The sequence below is a fragment of the Paramacrobiotus metropolitanus genome, unplaced genomic scaffold (assembly GCF_019649055.1).
Source record: "Paramacrobiotus metropolitanus isolate TYO unplaced genomic scaffold, Prichtersi_v1.0 Parri_scaffold0000089, whole genome shotgun sequence".
NCBI lineage: Eukaryota > Metazoa > Tardigrada > Eutardigrada > Parachela > Macrobiotidae > Paramacrobiotus > Paramacrobiotus metropolitanus.
In genome coordinates, this window is record NW_026570309.1 from 542951 (window position 1) to 566265 (window position 23315).

Below are 23315 nucleotides of genomic sequence, written 5' to 3' on the forward strand. Positions count from 1 at the left end.
GTAGCGGTCATTTTCTTTAAGCTTACGACCAACTAGAAACAAAATCTCACTTGATCCGGTGCTGAAAATAACTCGGAACAAAGCGCATCTCTTGTAGACTTGTATGTTAAAAAAGAATTCCCGAAGATTGTGACTGCCTGGAGCACGGATACGGATGATGTCAAACAGATAGCGGCCATAAATCAGACTTGGATTATGTTATTCAGTTTTGCAGTAACGATAGACCTCTATAACGCAGATGGAGAGATATAAATGCCGGCCAACTAGCAGCAAAATCCAGCAAAGCGGGCGATTGAAGAAGGTAATGGCTCCTGTTGGAACTGGTTAGGTCTAATCGTCTCGGATTTACAATGTGAAAAAAAGACGGAAAATGATGCTCAGTTCGTCATGAACCATGTTCGCCTCTGACCTTGCGCGGCTATAAAGCGAACGCGCAGAGAAGATCGTCCTCTACTATAGCGGTGCCCGCCGTCAAAGTGGAAAGGTCACGCAGGCTTGCTTTGATTCGATCGGTGTTTAACATATTTCACAGCAATATTAGGTGATAAATAACCTAAAGTATTATTTTTGCTCTGCGACATCAATGGCATTTTAAAACGAATTTTTAGCTAAAGGCGGGCCACCACGGTAGATGGGTCGAACCACATTTGTTACACGGTCCGCTCGGATTTCAATATTCCAGCAAATCAAAACACCCTCTAAGCGTAGCAACTCCTGGTGCAAAACATGTTGGACAGATACAGCAACAAAGTACAATTAAATATTTATTTATTTGTCAACGGCTGACTAATGGTAAATTCTGAGAGAAACTGTCCACACTTGGCGCGATTGACCAGTATATTAGACATATTTACGGTGCCGGAATAAGTCGTTTTGTGACCTTTGTGTACATTTACGCAATATAGCACAAAGCATCGTGGCGATGTGCATAACAGAAAAACCATTAAATATGTACTTACAGTATGTACGTACATACTTTGTACGTATCAGTAAGTTACAGATACAAATTATGCATTCGACAACATCGAAAAAATATACGAGTAATTGATTTTCTTAATTTCAGTTTAATTATTTTTTTTATTTCACTTCTTTCTCCTAATTAAACCTCATGCCCCGCTTGGGCATGTGTCACAGGCCCACAACTTTCAGCACCCTCTTTGTCTATTGCATCTGTAGAAAACCCGTAAACGCCAGGATAAACATACTTGGTCTAGCTTGGTTTGGTCAGTTCTGGGTTGTTAGGTGGTTTTAAGGTTTGCGCAGGGTGTGTACTATCAAAATGTTGTAGCACAATGGTGTCTCCTCAGATTGTCTCCAGACTACAGATCACTACAAAAAAAACATGCTCCATTTTCTCACTGGTACGAAACGTACAATATCTGTACAAAGTGCCTCAGCGTCCGTGTGACACACGGCGTGTGTCCCGCGACAAAATGTCTTAGCGGCGAAAAGTCGTGTGTCTCACTCCCAATTGTCTGGGTGCAGAAGAAAAATTGCCGGAAAACACGTTTACAATATTCATTTCCGCATCTGCACCAGTAAGTTAATTTTCAATTGATTATGACTTTATATGCCAGTAAGCTCGATGGTTATTCAATGATCGTTGCCATGGAAATGCATCCAGTGATCCAGACCATTGATCGTTATATTGGGAAAAAAGCAGTCTAGTCGAACCCTTCTCCTGCAATGCTGCCGTCAGCCGGCTGGAGTTTTACGTTGTGGATAACATGGTGCTTATGTATCGCGCCTGATTTAGCCGCATGTACTGCCGTGACGGAATATAGCAGTACTGTAGCGATACGTACGTAAAGTGACGGCTTTAATCGTACTTTCTATTATTCGCTGTACCTTCTCGATCGTTCTCTTTTGTGTTCGGATTTACTTTGGTTGTTTGTACACGGAAGCGCCGTGTCTATATAAGTCCGTGCGTAGCAGTACTTTGATCATCAGTTCTCTCATTACGAGTTTTGGCAGTTTCGGAGTTTCTAATTATTAAAATATCGTCGGAGATGCAGTTCTCGCTTCGCTAGATTCGTAGACTTAGTTATGCCACATTGCGATTATAAGCTCATTCTTTGTCGTTGAGTAGGTCGGTAGGATAGATTATTACGGTAATTATTCCTATCGTACTGATCTCTCCGTCAGCCGTAACGTCACACTCCAGCCGAATGACGGCTGCAGTGCCATGAATTGGTTCGACTGACATGGTTTTCCCTCCTATATACAGCTTTATGAGTGTACGACCGGTGTATGCAAGCAGAGCATCCAGTTGGATCCAGGGAGGGCTGCCTGTATACAGTGGTTGACACCACTAGACGGCATCCTATTATTATGTCCGCCATTCATTTTGTCCTCTAATCATTTTGTCCATGGATCATTTCCTCCACCATTCATTTGGTCTACGCTTTTTGCATTTAATATTAAATACAATATCACCATTTATCAAAATTGATTTAATATTGTTATTAGTTACAATAAAACACATAATATACACGGTCTGGGGCACTCTGGGCGTAAGATGTAAGCAGCATAGATGCGTGCTGTATTATGTGCATAAATCAATCGCTTGCATACGGTTTGCTTACTTACCCGCTGAATTTCGAAACGCATGATTTAACAGCTGCGAAGAACTAAGCATAGCAGCCGTATCACATGCAAACTATCGCATTCGATATTGCTGCAGCAGTGACGCAGAATTTTGCAATAAAAGATTGTAATATCTGCCATATAAACTGAAATCATAGTTTTGAATGTGATTATGTGTGTACACGCTCTCATAGTACGCAATACTCGTATTTTATCGTAGACGCAGTGTACGGTGCACAAAATGAACGGTGGACAAAATGAATAGACACGATTGTAGCATTGTAGACACCCCGTAAATTGAAAAATGTCCGTTCGTCGAAACGGCTCCATGGTGAAAAGCCTCAGTGTCGAAGCGACCTCGCAGCAAACCATGTCGCGGTAAGTTGTCCTGCCGACTAAATGTCCCTGGGCGAAACGTCGCGCGACGAGATGACCTTGTCGCAAAATGTCTGGGATCAAATGTCCTGCGGATAGTTGTCTGGCAAAATGTAGCGGCGCCGAAGAAAATGTCGCGGTGCCCCTTCTACATTTGATTGTAATTAAGCGTACTTACTTATGTATTACCTCGGTTCCTTATTGAAGGAAATTTTTAAATGTATGGAAAAAAAGATGTAAAGACGTTTGCGGATACATGTCCTTTGTATCAGTTGGACCACCAGCGCATGATGGTAATACAACTGTCAGCACTCTAGAAACAGAAATGTGACATTCCACTACGCCACGTTGCCGTTACACGAGCAATCCAATCTGGTTGCAGAAATTAAAGTAATATGCTCTGCTAAGTAGTACTGTACGTATTCTCATCAAATTTTTTTATGCTGTTTACTGTAAAAAAATTGCATCAAATAAAAAAGTCACGCGCGAAGCCAGCGTGCTTTTTTTTGGCCAAATTGTTAGGAAATTGCTTTAAAAAAATGTAGTTGAAACGATTCCCAGTTTACGGTAGCAGAAGTTAAAAAATAAACGTTCTTACACCGATCCACTGTTCTAGCAATGCTTTCAAATTTTAAAATGAATTTCAAAAATGTTATAATGCTCATTTTAAAAACTCGAAAAAACAATAAAGGTCTGAATCGGTGTTAGAGGAAAACAACATGCAACATTATGAGGACTTACAACATGCAACATCAGTACATGCAACATTATGAGTACCTTTTCAGTACATGCAACATTATGAGGAAAACGTTTGATAATGGGACGTTTGGTACACCTAAATTAATTTAAATTATTTTGATATTTGCTACCCTCGTAATTCCGTGCGCGTTCAAACTGAGTTCACACCTTTCTATACAAATTATTTGAATACAGTACACAATGCCAAAAAGGACTTCTAAAACTGGCTTGAAAGCGCACCGTAAAGGTAAACAAATTTAGTACAATGTACTGGGTCACTTCCCTAAAAGGAAAAAACACCGATGTTTCATGTGTCCAAAGAAAAGGTGTAGTCCAATGCAAAGTAGCCTCACGTTAATACATATTACAGAAATTTCTAGAAATTTTATAAAAAATACAGACAACATATTATAACAATTTTTTGGAAAACCACTTTTTGGAGCATGGTTTATTAACAATTGAGTATACGTGCTCTGCAACATTCAACATTTTTGTGACTGCGAATAATATTCAAGCGAAGATTTCAAACTGATTAAATAAACTGAAAGGAAGAGCTTTACTGCCAGCACTTGGTATGGCACGAAAATGCGAAAAAAAAATGCGAAAATAAGTATTTTTAGCTATCTGCGTGTGCCTAATAATCTATGTTATGTATTGTTTCCAGGCGAAACGTTTCAAAGTTTCAAAGTCACCTTGAAAGTGGGTTGGATCGCTTGCGGCATCGTGTCAGCACGATTCTGGCCGAACGTTTGACAACGCAAATCATGTGAGCCAGTTCTGGATCAAGGCCGGTCTATTGGCGTTGCAATTCACAAAAAACGTTTTGGTTTTTGAGACCTGAAAATTTGAAGCGCCGCGCATAGTATAGACCTTGTGCTTGTATCATGTTCAGAGTTTATTGAAGGTGCCAAATCCGCGCGAGGCGCGAAGTTGACACGCGAAGTTTTAATGCAAAAACTCCTATGTAACTTTAGATTACAACGAATGTCGGGCGAATGTCGCGCTTTCTGGAACATGGTTTAGCAATAAATGATTATAACATTTACTTTCTAGCATATTCGGAAATACGGTGAACAACTTTCGATTAATAAGGTAAACAACTGTCGATTTTAAAAATTAAATAAAATACCAGAAAACAAAGGCTTCACTCGAGCGAAGTGCGATGTTATGTACCAATTTTAACCCTTTTATCGCAAAAATCGCTTTTATTGCAACTCACAAAAAGTAATTACTTTTTGTCTTTTGCAAAACCGTTTAACGTTTTTAAGGATTTGAGTAACGTAAATCAATGCAAAGAATTTTACTAAGAAACTAACACAGAAACCAGTCAGCATGTTCTTTTGCCGTGCTAATTACGTACTAAGTGCACCAGTTCTACACCAGTGAACTAGCCGATTCGATGGTACAGGGTGGTCGCGCCAAGTGCGGGCAAACAGCTACCAGGGTAGCACACAATTTTTATTTTATTTTTTGCTAGTTCTTTGTACAGTATATAGCAAATTTCTTAATAGAGTTTTGCTGCAAAAAGCTGAAGAGCAGGCAACGGGAATCAAAGCATTACTTTCCATTTTTCCGAAAAAAACACACTGCTATCCACGAAATAATCGTGTTTAGTTTATAATATTTAAAAGATTGTAATCGTCCGATAGCTGACAAGCGATAACATAGTTTTTCAATAATGCCTCTTATCTTTTGTTTCCCCATAGAGAACACCTTTTGGGTCAGTCACTAATTTTTAAAAAAAAGTCCATGCAAAAATATCACTTCTTAAAGTTTTTAGATGGGCGTTATGAACCCCCTAAAAATGCCCGCTACTCTCTCTCCTCAAGCTCCACCCTGCCCTTACTGACACCGTGACACGTAAAAAGATTCCGGTTTGATTTTCGATGAATCCGAAATGGAAAGCTGCACAAGGAACGTGCAAAGTGGATATGAAAAAAAACTGCTTACAGAAATAAATCTGAATTTATTTTATGCAACCGCACACACTCGACGCGACGACCCTGTATTATGGTGGCAAATTGTACGAGCACCAACGCAGTCTTTACTTCACCGACTGCAAGAATAAGATACAAATGCCGTACAAAGGGATAGTCCATAGCTGCTGCAAGGTAAAATTTAGAAGTTGAGGTTCTCAGCGTCTTCAATCATCCTAGCTCATGTTTTGCACATGCTGATATCAATAAAATTGCGGTGAGAGAACCCCCCGGCCCCCAGGGGCCAAACAGATTTCAGGGAAGGTAAAAAAAAAATTTAACTTAACACATCGTACGTGCAAGTACGATGCGGTGTCGTGTAAGTACGATCATACATTTAATACTGTGGTTGCTATGTAACGTAGGATGCCCGGTACAGCACCGCAGTACGAAACTCCTGCGCATAGCCACTTCGGTGCATTTATCACAAATCACGTAAAGAAGAACTGAGTGCAACTTTCAGCAATAATCACTGAGCAGTGCTTACAATGCATTGTGGGAAAACAAAATTTTTGTTTATATTTTGGACAGTGTGCTTAGCTTTCTGGCAAGTCACCGCAATGCCGACCACTTCAGAGACGTCAGCGGGAACGGATAATAACTTTACGGCTGCCGAAGAAAACCCTTTTACTATGCAGGATCGCAGGTAAACAATTCGTTCGTGCATGAAAGTAAATCAAAATACTGTAGTACAAAGATACCAAAATTAATTCTGACGTCAAAGCTCCAGATATAGCAACAAGTAGCTCCTAATTAAGTAAGTACTACCGATTATCTGTACATAAAAATATAAACTATACTATATAGGTACAGGTTAATGAGGTTATCAAGTTATAGGAATACAGAAACCTGACTCAATTCATACTTTCACTCTCAAAAAATGTCAAGTGGCATCGGTGTTTTGTCTACGAATAATTTGTTGCTTATCCCATACCAGTTTGCAATTAGTTTTGTCCACCGTCACTTTGTTCTACAATGTTAAAGCCAAATTGTTAAAGCCTAACCATTCAAACAAAACAGGTTGTATTTGAGGATCTGGAACGCTACTCCGGAACCACCACAGAACCTCCCCCGTGCGATGTCGTCGGATACGTAATAATCCCGCAAGACTCGTTGTATACTACTTACTGCAAGGCCGCTATTAATTTTAAAATACCACTTGTTTGTTAATGTTTTAAAAACAAACTGTCGCTGTTAGATTTATTTCAACATTTCTAACGGCAGTTCTTACAACTGCATAAAATGCGCATGGCGGCGGCGCACATAATGTATACCCTCGCTTGTTTGTGTCTGTTCGTCTTTTCATATCAAGCAATGTTTTCGAATAATATCACTTCGTAGGTTTATTCTGCGACAAAATTATCGGGAATGTGCGGCAACTGTAATAAAGCCTACCAGCAACAAGTAAATATAAAGTAAATCGTAGTACTCGTACGGTCACCTCGGTTTGGAAAGGAAGTGAATGGGCGGTTGTTCGGTTGGGCAGTCGTGAAATGCGGTCCCCACAAACCGGTTTTTCCTTCCGGCTTTTTTCTTCGCCTGATGAAGTAGTTCTCACCCTTTAAAGAGTACCGTATCCATACGATATTAAGGGACAGAGAAATCCCCAGGTGCCTTTGGCTTCATTGGAGCCGACGCCTGATGCGGGCGGTCCCGGGAATTTCTCTATAACTTAATGCCGCGTAAATGCAGTATTTAAAATTTTCAAAAAAAGCTTTAACCACTTTCTTTCAATTGTTGCGGTAAAAAACCAGTGACAAAACACTTATTTAAGCCACGCCACACCAGCCAGTGCGCTGCATGTCTGCAAATGGTATCATCGCAAATGTGCGGCCTGGGCATATACGGTAATTTAAATTCATTTATTTTTAATTTGATTTAACAAGTATTTCTTGAAACTGGGCTCTAGGTTTATTCACTTTTATTTGTATATCGACGCTGCAGCTACGTTTATAATGGCGCAGTGGATCGAGTAGTTACGAGTGCGGCGTGCCTGTAGCTAAAGTGTTTCGTGAAAGTTTTTCAACAATACATTGCAAAAAAACAGTCCAAGCTTTTTTTTTAAATTTCAAGTACTTTGTGAAGGCTGCCCTCCTTTGTGTGAAGTACTCTTAAATCAGGTAAAGAAAAAAACCGGAAGACGATCGGTTTATGGAAGCTATAATTCGCGGGTTTCTAACCGAACGACCATCGCAAACACTTGTTAATTACTGTGAGGCGATGGCTGCCCTGCGTCCACCTACGTGACGCTAGGCGGGTTCCCGAGTGCTTCGTTGCACTACGCACTGGGGATTTCCCCACGGAATTACCGTCTGTGGCGTGTCTCTCTTCTGATTGGCTGACGGCAGCTGTTCATGATGTTCACTATGCGCCGTGCAGTTTGTATTGTTGAGAGCGGGTAGAATGTGGCTCTCTGAGCGTATTGAATATCGGTGTGTTTTGAGTGTGTTTTGGTTCACGATCGAAACTGCTAATAAAAGTGTATTACGTATACTGGATGGCGAGCGTTGTGCTTTTATCCCATAGTACGTAACGTTACACACTCCACAGAGTCCTGTCAGTCTGGGCTACTGTCCTGGATTCTTCCTGAATCCACTGTGATATGGTAGCAGAGCCGTGAACAGACGGTTCTGAGTTGTTTATCTGTTGGCAAACGGCCATTGTGATTTGTCTGGCGAACGGCCATACCTGATCTGGAGCGATATTGCTCCAGTTAAAACCAGTAAGGCACTGGTTCTTCAAATCGTTGGATAAGAACGAGCTCCTCATTGCGCGGACCCAGCGTCAGTGACAGTATTGAGTGAGCATCTCCAAACGGAGAACTTACTCATACTTGTTCTGTGCTGTGCAAGTCAGACGGCAGCTGGTGGCGGCGAAGGTTACTCCAAACGGAGTACCGGCGTTGCAGCCACTGCTAGGCAGCGAGAACCCCAAACGGGGGCGAGGCTGTTGGGCACAAGAGCCGAGAAGCCTGCGGAGAAAGGCAGCGCCGAAGGAGGTGCACGGATCTTGCCCATAAGCTCCACCAAAACGGTTGTAAGAGCTGCCGAGGGCGGACGGGACTAACGGATAGGAGAGTCACAACCGTCCGGTTGGCAGCATACAAGCGGGGAGACGAATCTGGATCATCTGGATCATTTCCTTGTGCAGACGGAAAGGTAAACAGGTAAAAAACCGTTATCCGCCACCTGATTGGCTAAGCGCAATAAGGCGCAATTTTCATTGGTCAGATTGAGCTGAGCGTAGACAGGGGTTGAACTTTTGCACACGATGCGCATGTCTGGTCGTTGACCGTGACGTCAGGCTGGTCAAAATTTTAAGTGGGCGCATGTGATTGGTCAGTTATCCGTGCTGTGATTGGTCGAAATTTTAACCGGTTAAAATGAGCTAGCTACCTAATTATAAGCTAGTGAACGATATAATCGAATAATTTTCGATCGAACTGACCTAGTTTCAGCAAGAAGGAACTGATTTCATTAAAAGCGAATTGTGCAAAAAGTGACCTTTGAGATCTGAGATTGAACTTTTGAGTCAAAAAGTGACCTTTGAGATTCGAGTTTGATTCCATTGACCTCAGAAGTGACCTTTGACAGTTGAACCGATCAAGCAGTCCGCATTTTAAATTAAGTCATCAGTCTAAACTGTAGTTACCTTCGAAGTTTTTCTTGGAAAAGTGATTTTTGAGGGCAAACCTCTCGAAGTTTTCCTCCAGAAAGTGACCTTTAGAAGGGACTTGAACGAAATTACTCAAACAGAAAGTGACCTTTAGGGATCTGATCAACCGTATTATAACGTGTGTATGAGCAAAGCAAACAGGTGCATCTAAACTATACGATCACAATGGATAAAGAACCAGTCGAACCAACATCCAACAGTAGTCAGGGGAGCCGTAGCTCCCGCGGGTCGCAGCAAGGCGCATCAGACCTGTACAAAAAAGACTTACACCCATACACACGTCCAGTCGCACATGAACGGAACACCAGAGCACCAAAAGTCCCCGTGAAGAAGGATTCACGAGGGTTTGATGCAACGTACCAAAAGGCACTCGAAGCAGTGTCCGCTCAGGAAAGTTCCAGCGATGATCAGAAGCGCATCCCCGCGCCTGTGGCGGGAGGTAGCGAAGTGAACCAACAGGAGATCACCACAGAAGGAAGGTCCACTGATCAACCGGAAGAAATGGAACCCACATCACAGAAGGATGTGGAACTCAATCCTGTTGAAACGGAGAAAGATAAGAAGGTGAATCCTGCTAAACTGGACAAAAAGGAAAACATGGAAACGGAACTGAATGAGCACAGCTTGGGTGACCTTTCACTCAACGAAGAAATCACACTTGACGATCTTTTCGAGAGCCCGATGACCTTTGAAGAAATGATGCGAAGCCAAAACTTCAGCCGCGAAAACGAATCGTATTTCACTAGCGACGACACGACAATGCATATGTCATTCCACACGGCAATGAAGGAAGCTGACCGATCACAGGGACTGACCCCGTTCAAAGATATTCCCGAACATCTGATTGAACGTTATCAGATAGGGAAGATCGTTAATGTACGATCCCCATCTCCAAACAGTCCTACGTTCGACTTGAAAATGCGCATCTGAGATTTGGAAAGGTCACTGGAGGAAAGGAAGGTCAAGTCCTCCAGAAAAAACAGGAATATCAGAATCGGTTAGGATCGCTTGAGACGCGAATATATGAATTGGAACAACACCAGGGCGTCCTTGAAAGTGCAGCCGATGAATGGAAAATTTGATATGAACGCCAAAAGCAAATTGCAGAAGAATCGGAGAATCGCTGACGACAGAGAAATGGAAGGAATAATGGCGGTGAGTGACCTTAACGAAAGTATGTCCGAAGAAACAACCGAAAGGTCACGGCACTTAGCCGAATTGAGGGATCGATGTGATGAGTTGAAGCAAAAGGTCATCGAAGCCGAATCGAAACGGGATGAACATGCAAAGAAACTGACGGAGCTTACACAGCGATTGACAACCGGAACAAATGAAATCCATCAGCTCAGGAAGGACCTGAAGCTACGGGATGAAAACATTTAAACCTTTCAAAGTGAATCACAAGCCCATCAGGAACGAGCCGATGAGGCCATTAAAGTGGCAAAAGATCTAACAGATCTCACAGCCACCGAAGGCGAACGATTGAAAAAGAAAATTGAGGAAACCAAGGAAGACGTTAAAAAGGTCAAGGACGAGAATGAAAAGTTGAAAGAAGATATAAAGAAAGTTGCTGCACAAGGCTTAAGATGGAAAGAAGAAGCCCGTCTCATCGACATAAAGGTCGCAGCCTTGGAAATAGAAAAGAAGAGTTTGGAAACGAAAGAACTACGATTGTCGACAGAGCTGCTTGGCATGACGACAACAGCTATGTCGCACGAAGATGAGGCGACCATGCTGAAAGGTCAGTTGAAGTGCGCAGCCGACGCATATACCGAACTGGAACAACAGCTGGATCAATTGAAAGATGTTAATAAAGTGAAGGATGGCCGATTGATCAAGCTTGAGAATTATGCCCACAGGGTCAAGCAAGAAAGGGACCAGTTGAAAGCAGAGAAAGCGGAGTTAATCGATCGGGTCAAGCGACTCGACGATGAAAACAAGGGACTCCGGATAACGAATAAACACCGGGAAGAACTGCTTCATCAGTCCGGGTCCGGTGTGAGAAGGGACACAACCGAAACACGCCCGCCCACTTACAGTAAGGCACGTGAAAGGGGCGGGAGTTTCCATTTCCAGATGCCGCCGCGAACGGGTGGTGGCACTGGTGGTTTTGAAAAAAGGACCAGGAAACTAAAAAAGACGGCGAGAATCACCAACCTCCCTCAGATCAGCAGCAGACGAGCGGAGATGACTGGCCTCCGTTTGTTCGACAACCGAATCCGAGAGCCAGGGATAACGAGAACCTGGATGAACGCCCTATCGTCCACAAACATGGTGACGGATATTTCAGGGATAATCGAAACGAAGAAGTGGAGGAAGGAACGGAGGTAGAAACGAAGAAACGTGCACCAAACCGCGACGAGGACTTGGCCCGGTCGCTGAAGTCTATGACTCGGAAGGCAACGCTCGCGACCTTTAATGGCGACCGCGATGCAGTGAGAGGGTGGACACGGCTGGTAAGGGACACGCAACGGACGTTTGAGCTCACCGACGATCAGATCTTGATCGATATCGCGAGCGCTGTCCGCGGCCCAGCGAAATCCTGGTTCGAAGGGGAACGGTATATCGAAGATGCCGAACACAAAGTCTACACCACCACCGAATGGATGGACAAGTTCAGAGATCAATTTGGCGACCGCGATGAAGAAGTCCTTGGCTTACGAGAGGCCATGGGAAGAAAATTCCAGGTTGGAAGAGAGACACTCGATCCGTATTACCAGGCTATGATGATTTACAAAGCGAAGGGAATCATCAATGAGAAGCAAGCAGTCGCATTCCTAATTGAAGGATGTAAGACGGACATCGAGTTGTCAAAAGCGTTGCGGGTCCAACGAAACTTGAAAACGCCGACAGACATAAAGGACTTCTTCCGATACTGGGCAGCTGGAGATGACAAGTATAAGGTCAACCAAGGAAACCGAAATCAACAGGATCCCATCACCATCCGTTCGGGCCAGGTCGAATCGACTCCGAGGCAATATGTGCCTGCCCCGGTCCAACAACGAACGCCGGCTCCGGTTCAGAAAGAAACGACCTTTATCGACAGTCAAACGGGACAGCCCGTCTCATATGCGATGGTGGCCGCGATACAAGCGTCTGCACAGATGAGGCCAGTTCAGAATGTGGCTCCGGCTATGCCGAACCCCCTGAACGTAGGGGGGCCGCAGCAGCAACAAAGAAGATCAACCGGATACGGAAATGGTAATGGTAACCAAAACGGAGGCCAACGAAACGGCAACTTCCAGCCCAATAACCGTCAGGGCAACTACCAGCAACAAGGGCCGAGAACTGAATGGAAGTTCTCCCAAATTGATGGATGGGTGGCCCAGGGCGTGCAGCTGTGCCAGAATTGTGGATTGGGAAACCACAACGCACAGGGCTGCATGTTCGCTGGTATGCCGCCAGAACGGAACCCGAACTTGTTCGCCACAATGGAATGGCGACGGCTGCGAGATGGAGGCGGCTGGCGACAGGCAGTAGCGAACGGCTACGACCTGGTCGCCCGCTGGGCCGCGTTCAAACAGCAGAACGGCGGCGGCGGCGACCAAGGTAACGGGAATGGTAGTGGCCAAAATGGTGGGTACAACGGAGGCGGCAGAGGAGGCTTCCGCGGAAGAGGTCGCGGCAATGGACGCGGCGGCTACGGCAACCGGAACGGAGGCGGCTGGCGCGCCAACCGGAACGACGGTGGTGGCGACCAGAACGCCGGCGGTGACGCGAACGGCGCCCGCCAGGGACGGCAAAACGAGCAAGTCCCGGACCTGCAGGAAGTAGCCGATCAGGGAAACGACCAAGATCAGTAGGCGCCGGTGAGCCTGCTGATCTCCCCGAACCGAAACCACCGGATAAGGGAGGAACGCAGAATAGTACTGCGAAATTCCCGCGGAATGGTACCGCGAAGTCACCGCAGAATGGCACTGCGAGTGAGATGGCTTATAAGATGCCATCACAGGTGGATAAAGGGCCACCTGCGCAGAATGGAATTGCGAAGCAGAATAGTACTGCGAAGCCACAGCAGAATGGTACTGCAAGTGGTCCGGTGATTTGGAAGGAGCCATCACCGTATTGTAGCGCTGAAAAGTTGAAAGAACGGCGCGCCCAACGAAATGAGATTATCCGAAAAGCGAACCTGAAAAGAAACAGGAAGAGAAAGAAACCAAGGAGCAACATAAGCAGTTCGGAGAGTTTCGGCGTCAACAGGAAAACGAGAGGTCACCAGACTCCGCGCAAGTAACAGATCAGGGAGCGAGTGCAGTCGCTAAAGGTCACGACAAACAGGTCGTTTTAAAAGGTCAGGCAAAGGAACTGACGCTGCGAAAAGCGCAGCCTACTGAAGGCGAACGGGCACAACAGGTCTCCGATGACTCACTTGAGGATGCAGAAACGCTGCAGCGTAAACAGATGTGATAAAAGGTGACATAATGACCAAACGGAAACCACGGGATGTGGATACCTGTTACGCCGAAGGCATCTCAGAAAGCGAGGATGTCCAAAGAACATTTACTGGGATATGCAGCAGCTGCGGACGCAGTTCGAGAGAAAACGTCTCGAGGAGTTGGTTATCGGGAAACCAGCTCAGGGGTCAAAGAAACCCGTCCCGGTTTTCAACGAAACGGAATACAAGAAGACACTCGCTGATCAGAAACTGAATGAAAATGCTCCACTGGTGGATAAACCGCCGAATTACGGCGAAAAGGTTCCGTTACGAAAGTCGCCAAACGGCGGATTTTCGATAAAATCAACGGAAAGGTCACGGGACTTAACGGAAGCGCTTCAAAAGGATGCTAATGACAAATCACCGGTTCGAACCGATGGAATGTCTTCACAAACCGATCCGACGAAAACGAACAATGAAGTATCGTCAAAGGTGATCGACTGGATGACCCTAAACGGATACGCGACGGTCACATACGAAAGGTCACCTGATCAGTCGAAGGATAGCGAAGAAGCTGATCTAAAGCGAGCTGATCAAATAACAAGCGAAGTTATCGATAAGATGCAGCAATACGGTAGCAGACCGGACGAGAATCGCGAAGAGGCAGGGCCGTAGCGAGGGGGGGTGCGCACGGGCGCACGCACCTCCTCCTCGGCTAACTTCTGAATTTATTTTGCGCCCGAATTTGGCGCACGGGCGCGCGGGCACAAAATTCAAGGGATATTTTAAGGGCGCAACGGGCGCCGAAATGAGTGCGCCCGTGGCGCAAGGGCGGTGCCGCGTTAAATTTGTATAAAGCGTTTTGTAAATTTCGTAATCCTGCACACAGTAGACTTTGACCTGTACTGTCGGCTGTGCAACGGGAGCAGGGCCGTAGCGAAGTCCAAGGGAAATGCGGGGCGCAAGGGGCGCACACTCTTAAATATACGGGCGCGATGGGCGCAGACCAAACTTAAAAAGGGCGCAACTGGCGCAGCCGATTTGCGCACCCCCCATCCTTCGGACCTCGCTACGGGCCTGCGAAGAGGCGATGCTGCATCAGACCATCACTGAAGTCACAAAAGGTCACCCGGTAGTTGCGAAGGGGCAAATAACCGAAACCGAAAAAGAGATCAGTGATGTGAAAACGAAGAAGAAGAGGGAGTTCTATGATATCCGAACTGATGTGCCACATAGGATCGATCACCTGAGTTCGATATTGAAAGGAAATAGCACTTTAGCGAACGGGCAAGTGTCTTCTAACATGGATCCGGGACCAGTCTCGTTGATCCCAGTTAAATGCATGATCCGAACTCTTAAAGTCCAAAACGGGAGACTACCGAAAAGGATCGAGGCATATACACACGAAGTTAAGGTTGGAGACACAAAGGTCATGGCCATGCTGGACACAGGTGCTGAAACGTCGCTGATTAGCCGATGTTTCTGTGAGAAAAATGGTCTCCATATCTTACCGCTGCCACCAGATAAGCTGGTGAAGATAAATGGAATTAGCGGCACATCGGGCTTCGTAGTGACACACTACTGTGTGGCACCGGTAACTTTAAGGAAGCGAACCAGTCAACACTCCTTCTACGTGCGTCCAAAAACCGATGACGTACAGGTCTTATTGGGATACGACTTCTTAGCCAAGAAGTTCGTATTGATCGATAATTACGGAGAGGAGGAAGTTGAAGACGAACCGAAATCGACCGTTAAAGTTCAAGCCGGAAAGGTCACCGGACTTGCAAAAGGTGATGTAAAAACCAAGTCGGATCAAACGGTTAGCCCAGTACCTGAGGCACTGGGAACAAAAGCGGTGAACCAACGAAGGGGGGGTTCATCCGCTCAACCGTCGTTATTGGAGCTAATGACAGCTATTCAAAAAGAAATAGCGATCCGACTGGATAAACCAACTAAACCGACGCAAAGGGCAAACGTCGTTATCCCAGTACCAGAGGCACAATAAACGACGAAAGACATAACTTCCTTAACGCTGGAACAGATAGCAGCGATACAAAAAGAAGCAGCCGTAGAAGCGAAACGAGCTCTCGTGCTTGGAATGGAGTTGGCAAAGTCTATCCCAGTACCAGAGGCACTGGGAATAAAAACGACCAAAGTTTGGGATAATAAAAAATTTGAAAGGTCACGAGAATCTCCGAAAAGGATAATGGAAGATGAGCAGCTATTTATAAGCGAGATTCGTGATGCAGCGATTAAACAGCTGAAAGGTCATCAAGTCCAAAAAGAACTGGAGGTCATCGAGATCTCATCCGACTATGGTGAAAATTCTAGATATGGTAAAGCAGAGCCAAAACAGAGATATGGTAAAGCAGAGCCAAACGTTACGGAAGACGAGAATATTAACCTGTTTGCATGTCTCGACAAGATGACACTGGAAGAACGAATTAGCAGTTGCATCACGGATACAATGAGGATCCGTGTAGAGTGCAGCCTCAATGGAAATGCGAGGAATGCCGTCGAGAAGCTTATCAAGAGGATTTTTCAGAATGGCCGAAATGCAACGCAGCCACTGAAGACATGAAAGGTCATGTCCAAAAGGAAACGAAAAGTATCAGCAGGACTACTTCGATGTGGAACCAGCATGTCGAGCGTTACCATCGGCAACGCTACAAAGAGTGGTTATCCTGCGTCCGGAACTACATCGTTACAAGGGGGCGATGGTTCCATTACTGGGAAAAATGTACTGACCAGCCGGAATCATCCGATCCAAAGGTCAACCAGGTTCGGGCACGATACAGAAGAGAGTTCTTCGAAGTGCTCGACGAAGGGGACTTGTGGGAAAATGCGAGGACGGATCTGTTCATGGACTTCCGTGTCAATCATTTGTACAAGGGAGAAGGAACAACGATCATATTCCCAACTGGACTAGGCACACCAGCGTACCAGCTGTTCGAAAAGTTTTACATGGCATTGGAAGTAGGAGACCTGGAACTCTTCAACACATATTGGAAAGAGTTGGAATCCGAATTTCCCCCTCTGCCAGATAAAGATATACTTGAATTAAAGGTGTATCGTAAACGAAGAGAAGTTGGACCAGCTGGGTACCCAGTGAAAAAGAGAGTGACCTTTGCACCAGTCCCTAAGGGAGCCCAGTATCCCTAGCGAGGCGATGAAAAGTGGTGCATGTATGAAATGACACCCAACAACGAACTTTTAGCCGAAGATTTAAAAGCAAATTGTGTTTTCATCGGGACTAAGAGACCGATTGGCTATGAGGAGGTTGTTGAGCCAGAAGAAGAAAGATCACCGAGAGCTTGGGAAATAGCACAAATGTTAACGAACCGAGGCGAAATGTGGGCAAAATTCAAAGAGGAACTCGAAAAGATCTCAGCAGGGCAAAATTACCCAGTAACTGAGGCAAAAAACGACGACCAAAAGTCACTCGACAACGGTGAGGAAGGGCCACCGATCGAGAGAGGGCGATTAATGAGCCTCGAGGAAATTGATAAACTGGAAGGAACTGCTCCAGATAACGAAAGGTCGAACTCCGATGAGCAAAGGTCATCAACAAGAGTACGCGTAGCACGCAGCCACCCGAGGATCGCAGCGAAATACGGAAGAAAGACAAAGGAAACGGGCAAACCTCTGCTCAAAAATCTTAAAGCGAAAAAACTTAGCGGTTCGCAGGGTGACGAAGGTGACCTTTCATCCGAAGAAGAAATCGATGAACGCCCACTTGAAAGAAACTCAGTTAGTCACGCTGCAAACAATGATGCAGGTAGTCAATCAGACTCAGAGCGGACTAGTTCAAGCGACAATTCGACGACATCGGAAGATTCCGGTGTCAATGACCTTTCGGAGCAAGAGGATCTGCTCGACCTCGACGAAGACGATGAAGTGAACGAGGAAACCGAGCAGGATATTACAATCCGACGAACAAACGTGCAAAGGATGCGATTTGATAAGGAAAACGTCCGAGTCTATAGCGACCAACGGATCATTCTTAAACCATCCGTTTGCATACGCGTAAAGGTCAAAATGGGACGATTCGTACCAGCTAAGGAGAAGCTGATGTTCACACCGGTCTTCCAAATAGAAAAAGACGTTCAACCGTTAGCAGGTGTGACCGATCATAGAGGAAGGTACTTTGATCTGGTCATCGCTAACCACAGTACCACCCGCAGGGAAGAGGACTCGTTGAGAGGCAGATGCAGTGGATAGGCGACGGCCTATCCATGCTAGCAGGCAGAGCAAACGAAAAGAGATGGGATGAATTTCTCCCATTTCTTGTGGCAGCATATAATCGCACAGTGCAGAAGACAATTCATCATTCGCCATTTTATATGCTGTATGCCAGAGAACAGTCACTTCCAGGTGACACAATCACGCAGACAAATTTGCCAGAGGATTATGACAACATCGACGATTACTTGGAGAAATTCAAGTATCGTTTAAATGTTGCTCATGACGCAGCCAGAGCGTATATCGATGATGATTTTAAAAAGAAAGTTGAGGCATATAACCAGAAAAGTCTAAGCCAGATTTTACCGTAGGCAGTTTGGTTAATTTGCGCCAGGAACAGAAGAAAGGTGAATCAAAGGACCTTCGTTTTAAATACGACGGCCCTTTTGAAGTTGTTAAATTTCCATCAGAGAATCAAGTCGCCATTATCCGCAGAGATTTTCCCTACGACTCAGATGTTGTAGCCATTGACCGTTTGAAATCTTATACGCCAGAGGATCCCGAGTTTAGTACGCCAATTAAAACTCGCATTATACTCAGCGATATTGATAACACCAAGCAGATTAAGCCATTAACAAAAGCGAAATTAGCCAAAAATCAGAGACCGATATCAGAGAATAAACCGTCAACTGGACTTTTAAAAATGAAGTTAAAAGTGCCGAAAAAGCCAAAAAATATCAGCGAAGATAAAGTGTTACCGGATAGTACTGTAATTCAGCCAGTCAGCGACTCAAGTACTGATTCGGGCATTACTGCTCAAACCGGTACGAGCTCAGAGGATAGGCCAGCTAGTGGGGAACCTTCCCCTCCGCCAGAAAATAAAGCCAGAAAATCTGTAAAACGTAAATCGAAGAAAGCCAGTGTAGAGACAGATACATCAGAATCGTCCAGTGATTCTGATGGTAGTTGGACAATAACAGCAAATAGTAAAGGCAAAGTTAAAATCAAACGGCATCGTCAGACGCCGAATGATTTGTTAACCCAACCTCTTGAATCAGAGACAGACGCAGAAGACGCAGATCTTGTGGAAAAACTTACACGCCAGAAACGTCGTAAACCGCGATTCCCAGCCAGTTAATAATGTTTTCATAACTTTATTGCCAGAGAAACACTGGTATGGGGTACATATTAGGTCATCTTAATATTTTATTCAGTGTTCACTGAACTTAAGCAGTTTGCCAGTGAGCTTCGCAGAGTGAACTCCATAAATCAATGCATTGCATGGTACAGTGAATCGGTAGAATTGTGTCAGTATTAATCAGCACCGCATTGCATGGCACAACATCGTGTTGTGTTGTATAATTTTGTCTATTATCAGAGATCATAAGAGATGTACTGTACGACATTGCATTGCTGGTTAGCCAGTTATCAGTGAAATACGCATCACGCATTGCATTGGTAGCAGCGAAAAATCAGAGAATTATCAGAGAATTAATATCACATTACATGCATTGCGTGGTAGCATTATTTTAAAATCAGAGAAATATCAGAGAATTACACTGGATATTAGCGCAGTGTACGGCGTAGTACATATCGTATTGCACCGTACTTCGCAGTGATTATCAGAGAATTTAATCAGATTCCGCGTTTTAGGAATTCTGCTTAAATTATTATCAGAGAAAAAATAGCTAAATTAATTGTTAATTTAGTTATTAGGCCATTTTTCGCAGCAATGGAATCATCGCCTTTAATCAGTGTTAATTGTTGCCATTTTTCCTTGCAGATGGCTTATGCCAAGTATTACGATAGCCAGTGCAGCGGATGTTATCAGAATACTCTTCGTCGCCCATGCGCAGAATGTCTTCTGACAGCGATTGAAGACACAGATGGCCAGGTTTTCGCACTCGTATCAGAGGTTGTTCTTGGAAATCTCAACGCATACGAGCGATTACGCCAGAGAGATTTGTGGCAGTATGTGGAGCGCAATCCCAGTTATCATCAGCGAGTCTACAGCGCAGTTGTCCAGCATATCAAGCAGATTACGTTGTGGAATCATGAGACTCCACCTCCAGAACCGCGCCAAATGGATGAGCGTCGTCCACCTCAGCCAGTGACAGCTCATCGAGATCAGCGAACCGGCAGCGCCCCATTATTGCCACGTCCAGTTCAGCAGCAGCAGTCGCAGACGCGTTACGCGGATGTGACACGGGATCAGCGCAGTGATTCTCGCCAGTCAAGCAGCAGTCAGCCAGAGCAGCGCCAGAGAGGAGGACCAAGGATTAGTTATAATCCTTTTAGTGGTCCACAGTTTGAGCTACAGATGGTAAGAACTTACAGTGAATCAGCCAGTATTGCATCAGTGTCAGATGATTGTTCAATCCCGTCACAGACATCAGAGAAGAAGCCAGATCCGAAGGAAGTTATGCCAGAGTTGGATTCAGTGGAAAATCATGTGAAAATGATTATGAAGCATATGGACTTGAGTAATCAGAGACGCTCCGCAGAATATCATGCAGCGATTACACTTGTGGTTCAGGACTTCCACGAGTTTGAACGCGAACTGGATTTATACGCAGCGATGAGAAATTCCCACTGGAAGACAGAGCAGCCTTACGGCAGAGAACTGTTTTATGCATACGCAGATATCCGGCAGAATGGACTCGCAGGTTATCTGGGTTTGAATGAACTCAGTGACCCGATCAGTAAAGTTGATTACGAGAAGTTGTCGCAGTTCATGTATCATGGGAAAACGTATTATTTGGATATCTTGTATCAGTGGATCAGTCCGTTCGCCAATCCCGCAATGTTTTTGGTTGGATGTAAGGCAGCTTCACACTGCCTCCGCATCTGGAAAATCGCCAGAGAACTTCCAGAGATGCAATGGGAAGACCCGGATAAATTCAAGGAAATTCGTACCTTTTTTGGTCGAATGTTGGCAGCGTTGTTAGGCCAGTGGAACAGCAATCGTTTCGTATATGATCGCAAAGAGCCAGCTCGTATGGTGCGTCATTTCCGTGGAATTGGCACGCCACTGAATGAAATTGATCAGAAACGGTTGTATAACGCAGCGATAGCCAGAGAAGAGAAATTAGCCAGGGAAATTCCGAAACCATTCGTTCGGAATCCATTTGACGCTATCGGTGAACATCAGAAGAACTTGGATCGCAACTTTAAAAAGCGAGGGATCACGGAGATTTCCTCTAGCCAGGGTGATGGTCAGCGCAGTGTTGCACCGTCACCTACCAGCCCGGATCAGCCACCGCCAAAGAAAGTCGCAGAGAAGGCGCCAGATACTTCCAAGAAGAAAGTTACGTTGGAACTCACCTTGGCAACGGCAGCGATGCAGAACACTACTCTTGCTGAGAGTAATGTTATCAGTGACGCAGATAAGATGGATACATCTATCCCGGCAGCGGCAGAATCAGAGAAAACGGATGAATCAACCGGCAAACCAGTGGAATCAGAGAAACCACCAGCGGAACCGGTTGAATCAGAGAAGCCAGCAGGTAAAACTGACACAGACATTATCAGTGATACAGCCAGTAAAGTTATCGAAATGCACTCTGACGAAAGTGTGGACGGCATTCCAGATGCAAACTGAGGGGAATGTATCAGTGATTTGCCATTCATACTTGCCAGAGATGCATCAGTGCATTTATCAGTAAAATTCGGAAACTCCACGGGCAGATACGGCTCGTGCGAGTTGGATTGGATACTCCTTGGGCAGATACGGCCCTTGTGAGTCGGATTTGGAATGTCCCGCTTGGACTGGATGGATTGTACCCGCCAGCGGAGTTCCGGTATTTTTCTTTTGTTTCTCATAACTGACCAAATTCCTGTTTTTGATTAATGATTAATTAGCGTTCTTTCATTTCGATGGAATTTTATTTTTGGTAAATTAACTTTAAGGCCATAAGCCAAATTTTATTCGCCATTACGGCCATGATGTCTTTTAACTGTTTTCATTGTAAGACACAGAGTGCCAGAGATATCGCAGTAAAGCATTACCGTTATCAGAGCACATATTCATTTCATTTAGCCAATTATGTAGCCAATCTTTATTACTCGGTCAGTGATAGCACAACTACTTAAACGCAGAAAATGGCGCAGAGAAGTTGAAAATTCAGCCTCTTTTGACTGGACAGTGTCGAATACTTCGAGGATCGTCGGTTTCGTCTAGGCAGTGTCAATCGGTGCAGCCAGCTTGAGCAGGCATGATCAGCTCCATTGATCGCGACAGAGTGAGATCACACACGATGTGAGGTGTAGCCAACCAAGTGGACAAGCCAAGACGTTGACTCGTTGCAGGCATCGGCTGGTGCTTGTTGCGACGTAGCGTCGACCGTCCCCGCGGCGATACTCACGGGCTGTTTCAGGTCTCCGGGAGATGTTCCGTGATTTCGGGTGAAGTCATGTCGGTTCAGGGGAAGTTGTGTTTGTTGGCATTGCTTATTCGGGGCTTCCGGGCCTCGGGGGACCTCGGCACCCCACCCAGTGGCATGAGAGAGACTTCGTGGAGGTGGTCAGGCTATAGACGTCTCGTACCGCCTTGCGGAGGATCGCCCAGTGATACGTGTTTTGTATGTATTTGCCAGTGTATGCAGCCATATTGCAGGTATATTCAGCAGTGGATGTACGAGTGCTTACCGAGTGCACACGTACATCCGGTTCAGAGCCAGCGTATCAGCGTATCAGCAGTATGCAAATTATCAACGGATAATTTGCTCAGTTCGCGGTGTGTTTTATGTCAGCTTGTCAGCCACATCTCTGTGTCATAGTATGAGCGATGTTATAGTGATTTTTGGTGATTTTTGGTGTTGGGAAGAGTAAAAGAGGATTTTATGTCTTCCTGTTGTGTTCTCGTCCCGTATTTCCGGTAGATATAGCTGCAGGCACCTCACGTAGATCTCGGCCTGCATTGCACTGCTAGCAGTCTAGCTGTATACCTGCGGAGTTGGTGTTGATCAAAGACGTCCAAGTAGCAAAACACCACAACACGCAGTTCCATGCATAAGCTTTCCAAAAGTATTTCACCCGGGTCATTCAAGCCTGCTAAGAAATTGGTTGGGGGAAAGCTATTTACATAGTTTTGATTTTTAACCATCGCGCTTAACGGACACGACCCACGACATTCTCCGTCCTGATGTTCATGTATGAAATAAAACATTTTCCGAGTATCTGGACAAAATTTGATGTCAAACCATTCCTCTCTAAATTTGAACGGAGCTACGGCACCCGGAATGCATGTCCCGCCCGATTGGGCAGCATAGCGATCAAAATGCGGCGTCAGAAACTCAAACCGAGCCAAATAAAAAAAATGTGTTATTTAGTTGTTAAAACCTGTTTGCCATATTTAGTTAGTAATTCTTACCTTTTAGCAATTTCGGCGGCTTCTGGAAATATCGCCT

General features: G+C 45.1%; 1 protein-coding gene across 4 annotated transcripts; it reads left to right on the plus strand.

The window, feature by feature from the left end:
* The first annotated feature begins 8501 nt into the window (after window positions 1-8501).
* LOC129596435 (uncharacterized) lies at window positions 8502-21800 on the plus strand. 4 transcript variants are annotated; one of them, XM_055493713.1, is made up of 3 exons: window positions 8502-8841; window positions 19691-21413; window positions 21498-21800. In XM_055493713.1, exons 2-3 carry the CDS (start codon window positions 19691-19693, stop codon window positions 21506-21508), a joined length of 1734 nt encoding a protein of 577 aa, XP_055349688.1. In that variant the 5' UTR covers window positions 8502-8841; the 3' UTR covers window positions 21509-21800. The 4 variants fall into 4 exon arrangements, with proteins under 4 accessions (XP_055349688.1, XP_055349687.1, XP_055349685.1 ...); XM_055493712.1 differs by having other exon boundaries at window positions 19691-20230; window positions 20297-21800; XM_055493710.1 differs by having other exon boundaries at window positions 19691-21800.
* The last annotated feature ends 1515 nt before the right edge of the window (window positions 21801-23315 follow it).